A 16,711-nucleotide genomic window follows, 5' to 3' on the forward strand; every position below is an offset into this window, starting at 1 on the left:
TCCCGGTACCTGTTCACCACCGTGTGTTTTTCCGTTTGTTGGAGCATGTGAGTTGTTATTACCCCCTGTCCATTGTTTGTGTAGGTGGGGTTTTTTGGGGTTTCCATCTTGGTCTGTCCCATAGGTGGTGGGTTGTGGTGGGGTAAAGTAATCAGAGCCAGGAGACGAGACAGGGAAAGGCTGGGGGCTCAGACGCTGCTACCTTCAAGCATAATTCTGGTTTGAGAGTAAACCTAGGGCACCCTTTTAGCTTGAGGGTAAGCACACGGCCCCCAGTCTTATCTCTCCCTATACCGTCACAAAAGTCATGACAAGAGATCAGCGGAATCACCACATTAGGTCCACAACCAGTGTAGGACTCTGGGGGCCCATAGCTACATGCTTTCCCCATTCATAAATTTGAGTATTCGTCTATATAATAATTATGAGCAGGGTAGTTTGGTAAATGAATGAAGAGATACTGGTTCTCTCTCTACATAGTGAACCAAGTGTATTGTGCCTAATGGGCCGTGGGGGGGAATATTTTACAGGGGCCTACTGATGGATTCACCTGTTCTCCTGTAGGCCAGTCCGAACCTGTCCTCACCACTAATAGGGCAAATGCTTGTTGTACATGGACAACAAAGTTTGGCCAGGCATTAAAGGGAAAATCAACAACTGTAAGTCAGAATATATTTTCTTAAAGGAAAGGCACATCTTTTACCACCCCCTTTCCATTCACCACAAAATCAATCAGCAAGATTTTGAGAACCTGGTTTTCGGAAGAAAACTGTGATTCTTACTTTAAAGTCATGGAAAGTACATTTGATCAAAGTAAATCAAAAAAACTGAACTGTAGATCTTATAACCAAAATAATTCTTGCCTTTATATAAATTAAGTTGATACAGGTAAAAAAAAAACAAAACAAAAAAAACAACTAAATTTTAAATATAAGTAATTAAAAAATTTGTGAGCAAAGGGCTTTTATTAATATGGGAAAAATATGCAAATTATATGTTAATCCAACTATCAGTAAAAATTCACTGCCATTTCTTGACATATCTATCAGCACTAGGTTACTCCATATCTACTCACAGCAGCATGGTCTTACTGCTAAGAGCAGATATAATGTTCAGTGTTGTGAAGTGAGTGCACGCCGCTCCTGGGGACATGCTGCTACTTTATTAGGAAACTTTTCCCTGTCTGTCGGCAGCATCATTATCTATCTTTGTCACTCAGTCTATGCACTGACCGGACTGAAAACACTTCGATCAGAGCAAAGATTGTAACAGAGAAGCTACTAACAGGTGATCGGACTTCTTAGAAAGTGCAGCGGTGTCCCTGGGAGATGAATATATGATAACACTTCCTGGTTTCTCTCCTCACTAACCAATGCGATCTCACAAGTTATAGCCATATTTCAATGATTTGTGAGGAGAGAGAGACAAAGAAGTGTTATCACATATGACACATTGGGACATTGCTGTACTTTCATAGAACACCGCACATCGTCACCTCATCTGTGATAAGTATATAATTACAGTTGTCCCTGCCAGTCAGCAGCTTCACTATCTATAAATATCCCAATGGTCTATGCTCTGATTAGCGAGACAATAACAGAATGGTTTTTAACAAGGAGAAATGCAAAGTCCTACATGAAAGTAAGAAAAATGAAAAAAGCATATACAAAATAGGAGGACTAGGGCTAAGCAATAGCACGTGTGAAAAAGACTTGGGATACTAATAGATCACAGACTAAACATAAGTCAACAGTGTGATGCAGCAGCAAAAAAGAAAACACAATTCTGGAATCTATTAAAAGTAGCATAGAGTTTAGATCACATGAAATAATTATTGCCCTCCACCCTTCTTTGGTCAGACCTCATCCAGAATACAGTGTCCAGTTCTAGGCACCATACTTTAAAAAAAACTGGAGCAAGTTCACAAAAGAGAAACCAGAATGGTGATCAATATGCAAACCATGTCCTATGAGGAATGGCTACAGGATTTGGGAATAGCTTGCAAAAAAGAAGACTGAGGGGAGACTTAATATCTGTCTACAAATATCTCAAGGGCTGTCACACTGTAGACGGATCATCTTTATTCTCATTTGCACAAGGAAAGACTAGAAGCAATGGGATGAAACTGAATGGGAGGAGACACAGATTAGATATTAGAAAAAACGTTTTGACAGTGAGGGTTATCAACGAGTGGAACAGGCTGCCACGAGAGGTAGTGAGTTCCCCTTCAATGGAAGTCTTCAAAAAGAGACTGGACAGACATATGTTTGCTTTAGTGAATCCTGCATGGAGTCGGACCATTTGACCTTGAAGGTCCCTTCCAACTCAACTACTGTTTGATTCTAGGAATGTAAAGAGAAAGGTGAAGAATTGTATGCAGAAAGAGACATATAGAGTGGGAAATGTGTTTTCGGTATCTTCACCTTGACAAAGGCCATGTTTGTGTCAACTTACAGATTTTTCCCATATAGCCCTATATTTTATCTGATTGCAGAGGAATGGATTAGTTTAATTGAAGTCAATGGATAACCCAGTAGCTTACAACTTCAATATTGTCAACAGCTGGTGGTAGGATGTTATGGCACAATACTCTAAGAATACTCTATACCTAAAAAGAACATATTGAAAGGACTTACTCGAAGTGCAGAACACTTTTCAGTTAAAAACCTTACCATCCAATGGTGGTTGGTTGGGGAGGACTGCTGCAAATTCTGCCACGTTCTCAGTGCCATCATCACCAGGTAGGTATACATTGTATGGATAAAAGCCTATTTCTTGATTGGTATCCATATCTCTTATACGAATCTTAATAGAGAAATACATTGTTGAGAAATCAGCTTATTATCTATCACTTATTTCAGTTATGCACACTTTTTTAAATTTAAATTTTAAAGAAAATTTAAATTAAATTACTTTGCCAAGCATAATATTAGATTTTATCTACTGAAAAGATGACATATGAAATCTGACAGAGCCGCTTTATGTAGATATCAAGTTGATACAAAACAAAATAAAAAATTTGCAGCCATCACCCCATAATTGATGTAAACAATTTTATATTTTTATATGATCAATGACTGCAATTTAGATGTATGGTAGTCTCAGGAAATTACAGTCATGAAAAACATAGCATAAAATACACCTACTGTTTCATTGTCTCATCTTTGTAAATACATATGATTGAAAATTGCTTGTAAAAATAAGCAACATTGCAAATTACTTCCTATTAAAAATACTTTTTATACTATTAATACCATTCTCAAGAACAGAAGGATTTTTTAATCTTACTATTTTATGCTCGTTGACTAGGTTACCATCCACCAATGAAGCCTATCAGAGGTTGCCAGTTTCCTAGGCAAGGAACATAGCGCTTACAAGCTCTTTCCAATAGAGCCTGCGAGACCTGATCTGAAGCTGGCTGGATTACTATGCCATGCAGCAATGGAGAGTACAGTTTGGATCAGGAGCATAAACTTGCCCACGGTCTGAATAGTATATCATCAGGAGCACACTGGACCTGGCAAGCGTGCCAGGAGAACAGTGCACTCCTGAAAATAGAAGAAAATTACCTCTTTACTGCTCATGTTTAGTGATGGGCAGACCCGGACTGTAAACGTCCAGACCCACGCTGCTTCAATGGTACCCAAGTGCCTAGACCGGGCCCGGAATTCTCAGTGAATTCTGGGTATTGTTCCATATCCAGCATTCGGATATTAACCCCTTCAGCCCCCGGGCACTTTCCGTTTTTGCGTTTTTGTTTTTTGCTCCCCTTCTTCCGAGAGGCGTAACTTTTTTATTTTTCCATCAATCTTGCCATATGAGGGCTTGTTTTTTGCGGGACGAGTTGTACTTTTAAATGAAACCATAAGTTTTACTATATAGTTTACTGGAAAACAGCAAAAAAATTCCAAGTGCGGAAAAATTGCAAAAAAAGTGTGATCGTACAATAGTTTTTGGGATATTTTATTCACTGTGTTCACTATATGGTAAAACTGAGGTATCTATGTGATGCCTCAGGTCGGTGCAAGTTTGTAGACACCAAACATGTATAGGTTTACTTGTATCTATCCAAGGGGTTAAAAAAATTCACAAGCTTGTCCAAAAAACGTGGCGCACGTTTTGCGCCATTTTCCAAAACCCGTAGCGTTCTCATTTTTCAGGATCTGAGGCTCAGTGATGGCTTATTTTTTGCGTCTCGACCTGACGTTTTTAACAGTATCATTTTTGCGCAGATGCTACATTTTGATCGCCTGTTATTGCATTTTGCGCAAAATTTGCGGCAACCAAAAAAACGTAATTTTGGTGTTTGGAATTTTTTTGCCGCTACGCCGTTTACTGATCAGATTCTTTGATTTTATATTTTGATAGATCGTGCATTTCTGAACGTGGCGATACCAAATGTGTGTATTTTTTATTTTTTTAACCCTTTAATTTTCAATGGGGTGAAAGGGGGGTGATTTGAACTTTTAGGTTTTTTTATTTTTTTTATATTTTTTAAAACTTTTTTTTAACTTTTTTTTTTTATTTTACTAGTCCCCCTAGGGGGCTATAGCGATCAGCAATCCGATCGCTTTGCACTATCTGCAGATCTCAGCTACAGAGCTGAGAACTGCAGATTTGCTGCTTCGCTTTCAATGCCGGCTGTATTCCGGCATTGAGAGGAAGTGAGTCATGTTAGCTACAGGCGTCATCACATGACCCTGTGCTACCATGGCAACCGCCGAAAGTCACGTGATCATATCACGTGACTTCCGGTGGGGGAGGGGTAAGTGACTGTCATGGCGGCGCCCATATACATATCGCTGCCAGATTTTGGCAGCGAAATGTAAGGGGTTAATGGCCGCGGGTGGAAGCGCTTCCACCCGCGGCTAGCAGGCACACATGTCAGCTGTTGATAACAGCTGATATGTGCGCGGATCGCCGCCGTCTGCCGGCAGCAGGGCTTACCGGCACACAATTTATGATGTACCCAGTACGTCATGGGTCGTTAAGGGGTTAAAAAAAAAAAAGGAAGCACAAGTGTGATGCCCTGGGTGGGCCAGGTAGTCACAGATAGGCCCCTGCACAACACCTTTCCCTCACAGGTGACATCAGCCAACCTTAAAACCCTAGTCACCCCCCTCAGGGCTAGATGGACACACCAGGGGGCGGAACCAGGCGGTTGGAAGACGCCCACCAAGGAGTCCAGACAGCCCAGGGGGCAGGAAAGTAACAGTTCAGTTCAGTCAGTCTGTTGAGTTTGAGAGTTCAGTGAGAGTGGACAACATCTCTCCTGGGTGCCCCATAACTGTAGCGGTGGTGTCCAAACTCACCACATACCGTGGGTGGCGTCACAACCTAGTACGGCCCAGCCCGTACATATATGTCCTACATCCACCACCCCCAAACCCTTTTCATTCGGAGTGTCCGCAGGATCCCCCAGGTCCGGAGACCCTCGAGCCACCCACCGGAAGGCCCGAACCTGAGCGTCGGCAGGCTGCCGGCACGGGGGCGGCAGACCCCGAAACTTGGCGTCACGAACAGGATACTTACCAATCCACTTACCTTGTGGAAGTGCGCCTTATATTGAAGTCAGCGGTGATCCGTTGCAAAATTTCCAGAAACCGCCATCTTGCCGCCATCTTTTGTCGCAAAGATTCCCGCCCAGAGTCTCCTTCCCCGAAAAAAGGGCGCGAAAGGTGAAGCCCCGCCCCCTGGGAACACGGCCGGAAAGCAAGGCCAGAAGTTGAAAAACGAAACTTACCGGCCTGAGAGAGGAGTGCCAAGAAAAGACCAAGGAGGGGCAGGTGAAGATTCTGTGACCGAGCAGATAAAGGGCAGGGACTCCAGGACCCTGCCACCCTTCTGGTTCCTGGACCCCGTGAGAGCAACATGGCCGACCCATCCAACAAGCCTGGAGTGCAAGAGCTTGTGCCCGGAACAGCGGCATGGGTAGAAGCCCAGACCGCACGGATGTGTCGCCGGATCCAGGTGCAGGTGCGCTTTATGCTGGAGAGGTGGACGGCCGAGATGGATGAACTGGCTGCGGCTGTGGGGGCACGTGAAGTGGAGGCAACCTTAGAGGAGCGGGTAAGCGATCCACGCCCCTATGTCCCCCAGGGACCGGCCGATCAGGCTGAGGGACCCGGTCTGCCCCTGCCCTCCATACTGCTCCCTCGCCGCCCATACCGGTTGCTGTTGTTGACTCCCCGCTCGGTCCGCTGCCACCAACACCAGTAGCAGAGTCCGTCCCACCGCCCCGCGAGGACCAGCCCAAAGAAGCCACCAGCAGTCAGCCCATCACCGGCCCGGCATCGACCCTGGTTCCACGTACCACCAGCATCTGGAAAGTGCCCCATCTTGCCCTGGAACCACCACCGATCCTGGAGGAGGCTGTGCCCGAGACAACAGAGGCCCCGGCAGTCCGCCTGGCCACGGCAGAGGCGGTCCCCGACCGGAAGCCGACGCGAAAAGAAATGCTGGCAGCTCCCAAACTCCCGGCCTCGGCTGAGGTGCAGCGGAAATGTGCCTGCGGGGCAGCCGTATGAACCACGTCACAGCGGGGCCCTCCACTGCCAAAGGTGACGGTCGTAGCTGGCACGGAGGTGCTCCGGCTGGGCTCGGCCCCCACGCAGGTCACTCTGGAGCAGGCCGCAGACGCTCCATATTGGGAGCAGCAGCAGCGCCAGCTGGGCTGAGAAATTGCAGCCCGTGAAAAAAAGAAAAGCGGAAGTCCTATCCCGAACCATCCAGGAGAAGGACAATCTCAGGAACGCCACCTACCGGGTGAGGGGCCTGACACATGAAGGCCAAGTCTGGCACTTTGACCCCAGAAGAGGATGAGGTTTAATCTTTGAGTCGGGCATGGAGGCCGAAATATTTGTGTCCCGGAGGGATGTATACCCGCACCTACCCGTCGGCCATCCTGACCGGGACCTGGAGCCCGGAGAGCTGGTGACCTACACATGGCATTGCAGAGAGAGGGGGTGGTTTTCCCTGGATGTAAGAAGAAGGGTGACCATGGGAGCCCAGCTACACGTCCGCCCCTCTCCGCCGTCCTCCGGTCCTGAGTATGAAGAAGAAAGTTAAAGAGGTAGTGGTCCCCGGATACCTTTCTGCAAGTCCCCATTGGGACCCTGTTGATGTTCCCGTTTCAATACCCTTAAAAAAAGACATGGCTGAGAACTTGCAGGCCAACCCAAAAACTATTGGGTCTTGTAAATAGCCCCAGACCACCCTTTTTCATCATGCCGCAGTCTCCAGAGAGGCTGGTTGGAGGAAGGGCCTGCAGCAGAGTAGGCCTCTGGGTCAGGGGTTCCCTGGACGTGGGGCCTCTGAGACTGCCGGGTAAGGAACTTATTACCCGGCCCGTGTGGGCACCACCCAGATCCGAACCCGTTTCCTGGACTGGGTAAAAGGGGTGCGCACCAGTGCTTAGCGGTGGCACCAGGGCTGGGTTTGTTTGGGTGGGCTAAGGTGAAAAGGACATGGTCCCATCCCGGTTAATAAAACTGTTATGCAATGTTTAAGTAACATGCCTCCTGTTAAGGGAAGAAACCAAAATCTTCATGAATGTAAATATGTTATTATGCTTGTAAATGTTTTACCCCTTTTATCTTTTTCAGTTAAACAAAATAAACCGGTGGTGGTCGGATAGCCCGCGGATGGTCTGTGCTTAACCAAGGGGGAGTGTGACACCCTGGCCGGGCCAAGTAGTCACAGATAAGCCCCTGCACAACACCTTTCCCTCACAGGTGAAATCAGCCAACCTTTTTAAAACCCTAGTCACCCCCCTCAGGGCTAGATGGACACACCAGGGGGTGGAACCAGGCGGTTGGAAGACGCCCACCAAGGAGTCCGGACAGCCCAGGGAACGGGAAAGTAACAGTTCAGTTCAGTCAGTCTGTTGAGTTTGAGAGTTCAGTGAGAGTGGAGGTCAGGCCTGTGTGTCAGGCTTGAAGCAAACTGACAGGTACCAGGGTAGGAGCCCTGGTGTCTTTGGCTAGGAGGCAGATGGGGGTCTCTGTCTGCAGGAGCCAGGAAGACGGCTCGGTGGAATCGAGGTGGACCGGGATAGGGTAGTGGCCCGCCGGTACCGACCAGGGGAACCGACCCGGAAACCGGAGCACACAGGGGGGTACTCAGACCCTGAAGCTAGGTCCAGAAGCGACTGGAACTGGTTAATTAACTAATTGAGGCCAGGACTAGAGGTCTTGTCCCACACAAAGTCCCGATTGAAGGCAACAGCCTACCGAGGGGGATAACAGGCCACCGCCATGGCTCAGAGATCCCACGGGCCAGCGTCTGCGGGCAAGGGCTCCTTAGGCCACATCCAGCCGGGAGCGGACTCCTGAAGTTGCAAGCACAGGCAGTCAACCATCACACAAAAGTGGAGGAGAAAGACAGAGACCACCAGCCGGGTGGGGGACCAGAACACAGCCAGCTGTGGGCACCAACCACCATCACCTTGGTTTACCAGAGACTCGTGTGTTTCCTTCACTAGTGAGTACACCAGTACCCTGCGGTCGCTCATCTCCCTTCACCAGCGAATTCCAACGGGTCCCGGGGCCACCATCCCTGCCCACGGAGGGGTTAACAACTTGATGCACAACATCTCTCCTGGGTGCCCCATAACTGTAGCGGTGGTGTCCAAACTCACCACATACCGTGGGTGGCGTCACAAACCTAGTACGGCCCAGCCCGTACATATATGTCCTACATCCACCACCCCCAAACCCTTTTCATTCGGAGTGTCCGCGGGATCCCCCAGGTCCAGAGAACCTCGAGCCACCCACCGGAAGGCCCGGACCAGAGTGGCAGCAGGCTGCCGGCACGGGGGTGGCACACAAGCACTCTATACATACCAGTCTCAGGAGCGGCTGTAACTGCTTCCAAGTCCACTCATTCTACTTACGGGACTGCGCATTATCCTTCATGCATATGCACTGCTTTAGTGTTCCCCCGATATTATGATACCTAGCACAGATAAAGCATAAAGCTTCAGGCTGTAGACCCCAGCTGTGCACTTATCTTAGCTCAGGTGAGGTCAGGGAGTTTAATCCTCAACTGGTGAGGTGGGGTTTGCAACACCCCAGGGAAATTTTATTCAGCTGGCATTCATTGGAAAATGCTGGTATGAATCATCAATGTATTACATTTTCCGATACTTGTGGGTGTCAAAAATTTGGTATACTCGTGTGTAATCAATCGCCAATAAGAAAACGATGAAAACAAACGTGATCTTTGTATTTTCTGTAAAAATTAGACATTTCTAAACACTGGGGAATAGGAAGTTCCACATCACTAGTTGCGTGACAAAAATCCCACCTCACCGGGTTAATGAAGTCACTTGAGGTCAGGTCACCTGATATCACAGGTAGAGGATCATAAGAACCTCCAGCTGTGGCCGCAACTTACCTGAGTGACATTACCGCTCATTGCTGCTTAGTAGTCTCTGCCTGAAGTCTACAGAGGGTGGTCATGTTCCATGATTAGCACTGTGACTTCAGATGTAGCAGAGCTGGAATCGTCGTGGTACCTCGTGTGGATTATGTTGGACCTGCAGGGGTGTTTTGGGGCTTAATAAATTGGTGAAAGACCATGCTTTTTTGTATTTTATTTCAAATAAAGGATTTTTTCGGTGTTTATGTTTATTTACTTTCACTTACAGATTAGTAATGGGGTGGGGGGGTCTCATAAATGCCTTCCATTACTAATCTAGGGCTTAGTGGCAGCTGTGAGCTGACATTAACCCCTTATTACCCTGATTGCCACTGCACAAGGGCAATCAGGAAGAGCTGCGTAAAGTTCTGGGATTGTCACATTTAATGGATGTGACAATCCTGGGTGTCTGCAGGCTGCTATTTTTAGGCTACAACTATTCACAGATGCCAGTGGGCAAGGAAAGCAGTTCATAAGCAATGAACGTAATGAGCGGCCCCAGAAGGGAATGAGCTGCTGCGGGAGCAGTTACAGCTGTGCAGGAGACTTGGTAAGTATAGCTTGTTCCTATCCCCCTATCTTTTCTACCACTATTTCTAATCACCAGATTCTGGCTCCCATAGACTTATATGGTGACCTGTATCCGGCCAGATACTTGGGATCTATCCTGGGCCGGAACCGTTTTTTGTTTTTTATAACCTGGTTAGACCCGCCAGTCACGGGTATCTGTGCGTCTGCTCACCACTCCTCCTGTTCCATTTTAAACTTAACCTGTCCATAGACAGCATGTATCAGACACTGGCTGTATGATTTTAGCTTTGTATGTGTGACTTAAAAATGCTGTGGTGTTTTAGAGAAGAGCAAACTTTAAGAGCTGAAATATGACAAAGCCATACGATAGACTAATCGAAAAGATGGGTCATTGGTGGCTCCCCCTCCCCTACTCACTTTCCTTGAGTGATGGGTTTCTTCCTGTGTGCATGAATAGTGGAAGATCCATCACTCAAATGAATCAGGTGGGGAGAAGCTGCCAAGGACAGCCCTTTCCGACTAGTCACCCATGTGGCTTGGCCCCTGACTGGCTCTTAAAGGGAATCTGTCACTAGGTTTTTGCTACCCCATCTGAGCGCTGCATAATGTAGATAATGTAGAACTTGTAAACAATAATTGCATAAAAATTTCTTATCTTTATAGCAGTGTCAGGAGTAAGAAAAAGAATGTAACATATTTGCCACATATACATTGATGCAAATGAGTAAGGGGGAACTTGGGACTTTGCTATAAAAATATATTGAACTATATTAGATATATGAAAGTTAAGGATTATATACGTGAGAAATTAAAGGAACAAAAAGAAGAACATAGTTCCATACATGTGTTTATTAAATGTTATGCATATAGTGAGGCATTTAGCACCGAGCAGTCAGACACAATAATGGCAGACACAACAAGAGTTGAATTCTCTTCCCAAAAATGTATCATCGTTTGCATACTATTATCAACAGTGTCACGTAAATATAAGAAAATGTTGATTGTTAAAAAGAAAAAGTGCCCATCGCATGGACATCAATAAAGGCTATATTCTCTGCACTGTGGTATTTCGGATGAATACTGCATGATAGGAAGACATAAAAGAACATCTTGTGCATAGTTAAAGCTCATTTGTTATGTATTACCCAGGCTGAAAATTATTCAAAGGGCATTTGTTCATTGCAATGCATATGACTTTAAAGAGTTTTTTAGGAAATTACTGGTGAGAGCCACTGTAGAATTTCTATCAAGCAATCACAATCAATTAACATGACATGTACCTTCTGTAAGTGGAGTCTTCTCTCGGAGCTCAGACCCGTGGACAGGAAGGAAGCCTTTATTATATTCCCGATATCTCCGACACTCAGCTGTCAGAAGTGATCATAGAAGAAATTACTTCTAAATCAGAATATTTATGTATAATACAAGACGCAAATACTAATGTAAGTAATAGAATTTGTCCTATGTTTCTAGAAAAATTGTCTTTTCCAATGTGATGTTTTCTAAATATTATGACACGTTATCTTTGCAGGAGTCATTTTCTAGGTAGGAATAGTATATGAAGAACGTTCATAAACTCTGTGCGTCCATATTTTGGCATATGATTATTTCAGGGACACCTTCTCGCCTACCTAGCAATAAAGGCATTAACCCCAAAATGCCTGGAGGTTTTTTTTTTTTTCATTTTTGCGCTTTTGTTTTTTTCCTCCCGTTCTTTCAAGGGGTATAATTATTATTCATTTTTTTCAACATAGACATATGAGCGCTTGTTTTTTTTGTTGGATGAGTTTCAATTTTGAATGACATCATTAATGTTTCCGGACAATTTACTGAAAAATGTGAAAAAAAATTCCAGGTGCGATGAAATGGTGAAAAAAAATGCAGTTCTGTGATAGTTTTTGGCACGCCGTTTTTACAATGTTCATTGTGCGGTAAAAATGACCTGGAAACATGATTTTCTAGGAAAGTACGTTTGGTGAGCTGATGGTTTTATTGATACCATTTTGGGTTTGATGTTTCAATTTCCTTTCTCTTTATAACATTTGCTTTATGGGTTAATTAATTTTATATTTACATAGACTGTACTTTTCACGACAAATAAATTAGTCAAAATCCGAATACTAGAAAGCTTGTATTTGCTCAGAAAATACAAATGGGGGAGATAGAATGAGGCTATCCCCTTGACCATAAGAGCTTACACTCTACAGGAGAGAGCTGACTCTGCAGACCATAAGAGCTTCCACTCTACAGGCGGGAGTTGACTCTGCACACCATAAGAACTTCCACTTTACAGGAGAGAGTTGACTCTGTTGACCAGTGTTTCTCAACTTCAGTCCTCAAGACCCACCAACAGATCATGTTTTCCTCAATCAGGTTTTCAGGATTTCCTAAATGTTGCACAGGTTGTGGAATTATTCCCTGTCTAATATTGAGGGGAAACCTGAAAACATGATCTGTTGGTGGGTCCTGACGACTGGCGTTGAGAATCCCTGCTGTAGACCATAAGAGCTTTCATTCTTCAGAAGAGATTTTACTCTGCACACCATAAGAACTTCCACTCTACATAAAGGAGTTGACTCTGCAGACCATAAGATCTTCCACTCTACAGGAGAGAGTTGACTCTGCACACTATAAGAACTTCCACTCTACAGGAGAGAGTTGTCTCTGCAGACCATAAGGGCGGCTTTACACGTTGCGACATTGCACGTGCGATGTCGATGGGGTCAAATCGAAAGTGACGCACATCCGGCGTCGCAGTCGATATCGCAACGTGTAAAACCTTTTTGATACGATGAACGAGCGCAAAAGCGTCGTTATCGTATCATCGCTGCAGCCTCCGACATTTCCATAATGCCGGTGCAGCGACAGGTGCGATGTTGTTCCTTGCTCCTGCGGCAGCACACATCGCTGTGTGTAAAGCCACAGGAGCGAGGAACATCACCTTACCTGCCTCCGGCTGCAATGAGAAGGACGGAGGTGGGCGGGATGTTTACATCCTGCTCATCTCCGCCCCTCCACTTCAATTGGCCACCTGCCGTGTGACGTCGCTGTGACGCCGCATGACCCGCCCCCTTAGGAAGGAGGCGGGACGCCGGCCAGAGGGACGTTGCACGGCAGGTATGTGCATGTGAAACTGCCGTAGCGATAATAATTGCTATGGCAGCTTTCACTAGATATTGCACATGCGACGGGGGCGGGACTATCGCTGCAGCATCGGTAACACATTGTTACCGATGTCGCAGCGTGCAAAGCCCGCCTTAGAGTGTCCATTCTATAGGAGGGAGTTGACTGCAGACCATGAGAGCTTCCACTCTACAGGATAAAGGGACAAAGACAGGATTCCTCTGACCATAAGAGCTTACACACTACAGGAGAGACCTACTCAGTGACTATGGAAATTGATAAAAACTTTATTGTAGAAACTGTGCTTCACGGGGAATCGCTGATCTGTGATGGCCGAGATACTAACCACCACCGTGCAAGGTATAATAATCTGCTTGATGTTATAGCTGCAGGACATTATGCTACGCTAATAATAAATTACCCAGCTCTCTGATGTTTCAGCAGTGTGGGAAATGATGCCGGGCAAGTTTTCCTTTTGTGAACTTTGAATCGAACCTCAAACTGTTCGTAGTCACATAAAATTGTGAATGAAGGGAAATTCGACTGAAGCTTGATCCTTCATGGATCTATTTACTCATCTGTAGCTTCAATAACCAGCCACATGTTTTCATTTTTTCCTCTTAGCTTTTCAGCAGCGATAACTTTTCTTAATGATCTTGCTGCATAAGGTTTTGTTTTATGAGCTACAAATTTTATTTTTCTTAACAATGCCTTGGGTTACATGAATTATGAATTACTGTGTAATTTTTTTTGTGATTCAAATATCAAAGAAAGAATATTTTAATTCACCTTTCTGTTTATATGTTTAGTGTTTCACTCCAAATCACCCATTAAATACATTTTTCAGGTTACTATGGACATATAGATGCCTAATATGTGTAGTTTTATTTTCTAACGTGTATGTATAAAAGCATGATATATGAAAAAAGTGTAACTTTCTTTTCTTTCTTTGCTGTAAGGATTCTTTTTTTACACACACACATATATATATATATATATATATATATATATATATATATATATATATATATATATATATATATATATATATATATATATATATATATATATATATATATATATATATATATATATTGTAGCGGGGTGGGGGTCCCCCCAGGACGACAAAGAGGCAGTGACCCAAAACAGTCTGGTCCAAACAGCTTTATTGTCCTCGCTGTACAGGTAAAGTCATCCGGAACACAGCCGGGTTACTCACAGTCCATATGGTTCCCCATCACACAGGAACTGCTTGCCGTAGGAGACGGTCTTACTATACTCCGTTTTGCTATTCCCGGTGGTCCACAGACCTGTGTTATAGTTCCACACAGGCCTGAACTCTCCTCAGCTTCCTGCTCTGCAGCTTACAAAACAGGCTCTGCCCCACCCAGGCCTTTACAAAGAGCTTTTAAACGAGAACTGTGGCCATGAGCCACCTGCATAACCCGGCCTGGAGGTTACTGGGCTGACCACTATGTAGGGCTCTAATATGTTTCTGTACGCATTCTGGGAGATACGTACCGTCCGTCACATATCAATGGCCCCGCTATCTCACAATATATATATATATATTATTTGTTCCCCAAGAGATCATGAAAGATCTCTGCATAACCTCTTTTTTTATTTTGTTGATGTTTTTTTCCACTGCAACCTAGACATCCATGGGAGTTTCAGTTAAAGGGGAACTCTGAGTGCTATGCTAACATAAGTCTCTGATAGTGCTGAATTGGGTCTATTAGGACCTAGAAGCACTGCTGTGCCAGCAGACACCCAACAATCATGTGATCGTTAATTCCTCCTAAAACATCGATGGTGTTGTGTACTTGGAGAAATAGACCACAGAGAGGCTGGAAACACATTTTTATGCGTGTAAAGTCGGTCCGACTTGCATGAAAAAAACTCGGCCGATTTTAGTTCACGTTAGGTCAGTGTGCAATGCAAGTGCGATGCTTTTTTTAATTGGCTCCAGGCTAGCAGAGCATGTGTAATGCGTGTGTGATCCTTTTTTTCTCAGCAGCTGTCATCTGCCATTCATCTCTGCTACATGGCCGCTGACAGCAGCCACAGACAGAGACATGTAGCAGAGCTTTATAGCCGCTGACAGCAGACACAGACAGAGCCGCACGATCAAAATGAAGTCGGATGAACGTCACCCGACTTTATTGTCATCCCGCGGCTCTGTCTGTGTAGCATGGCCTGATTTTTGGTCACCGGTGAAGGTCTCACCGGTGACCGCAAATCCCCTGAGTGACCGCAGTGAGCCGCGTTAACAGCAGTGCCGTCACTGAGGTTACCCGCGGCCACAGCTGAAGTCCTTCCGCTGAGAACTGTGGCCGTGGGTAACCTGAGTGATGATATCGCTGATAGCCCGACTCATTTCAGTCGCTGTAGGGAGCTCACAGAGAGCGGTCGTGGTCTGTGATCGCTCTCTGTCAGCTTCCGATGTAGCAGAGCTGACAGCGTTGAGGGACCTCTGTGGATTACGTCGGACATGGAAGGGTATTTGGGGTCTTGAATAAAGTGGTGAAAGAGGTTGTTTTTTTTGTTATTTATTTCAAATAAAGGATTTTTGGGTGTATGTCTTCATTTTCTTAATCTTACAGGTTAATCATGGAAGGTATCTTGGGGAGACGCCTGCCATGATTAATCTAGGACTTAGTGGCAGCTATGGGCTGCTGCCATTAACTCCTTATTACCTCGATTGCCACCGCACCAGGGCAATTCGGGATGGCCGGGTACAGTCCCGGGACTGTCGCATCTAATGGATGCGGCTATTCCGGGCGGCTGCTGGCTGATATTGTTAGGGTGGGGGGCTCTCCATAATGTGGGGCTCCCCATCCTGAGAATACCAGCCTGCAGCTGTGTGGCTTTACCCTGGCTGGTATTAAAATTGGGGGGAACCGCTCGCCGTTTTTTTTAAATTATTTATTTTTTTTACTGCATTATATATACCAACCCACCGGCAGCTGTGATTGGTTGCAGTGAGACAGCTGTCACTCATCGTGGGAGCGTGTATGACTGCAACCAATCATAGGCACCGGTGGGTGGGGAAAACAGGGAATACGAGATTGAATAATGAGCGGCCGGCTTTTTCAAAAGAGAAGCCGCCGGAGCAGTATGAACGCTGTGCAGCAACGCGCCGGTGACCAGAGAACAGTGAGTATGAGAGCGGGGGGGGGAGGGATAGACCGACATGCACAGAGAGAGAGAGAGACCGACAGAGAGAGAGGCAGACCAACAGAGAGAGAATAGAGACCAAGAGGGAGAGACCGACTGACATTAATCGCATGTTTCTCAAAACACTGGAAATGAGTGAGGTCTCACAATGTCGGTTAATCTCTATGATTGACCGACATTGTGAGACCTCACTCATTTCCAGTGCTTTGACAAACATGCGATTAATGTATTTAGACAAACGAATGTCACTAGGATGGTGTGAGTGCCGGTCCGTGTGACATGCGTTTTTTTCACGCTCCCATAGAGTTGCATTGGAGAGACTCGCACAACAAACTCTCCAAAACGCAGCATGCTGCGATTTTTTTCTCAGTCCGGTTTGGACTGAGAAAAAAATAGCAGATGGGAGCTGCCTCATTGTTTAACATGTGTCCGAGTGCAATGCGAGAATTTCTCGCATTGC

At 45.5% G+C, this 16,711-nt stretch overlaps 1 protein-coding gene across 1 annotated transcript in view; it reads right to left on the reverse strand.

The window, feature by feature from the left end:
* The window catches only part of RP1 (RP1 axonemal microtubule associated), a 752,859-nt gene that overhangs the window by 227,811 nt on the left and 508,337 nt on the right, over positions 1–16,711 (reverse strand). Inside the window, exons 41-42 of the mRNA XM_075316343.1 lie at positions 11,232–11,318; positions 2,673–2,805 (exon numbers count right to left, since the gene is read on the reverse strand). Coding sequence (XP_075172458.1) covers positions 2,673–2,805; positions 11,232–11,318 — 220 coding nt within the window. The remainder of the gene's footprint in view (positions 1–2,672; positions 2,806–11,231; positions 11,319–16,711) is intronic.

Source organism: Anomaloglossus baeobatrachus, chromosome 6 (assembly GCF_048569485.1).
Source record: "Anomaloglossus baeobatrachus isolate aAnoBae1 chromosome 6, aAnoBae1.hap1, whole genome shotgun sequence".
Classification (NCBI taxonomy): Eukaryota; Metazoa; Chordata; class Amphibia; order Anura; family Aromobatidae; genus Anomaloglossus; species Anomaloglossus baeobatrachus.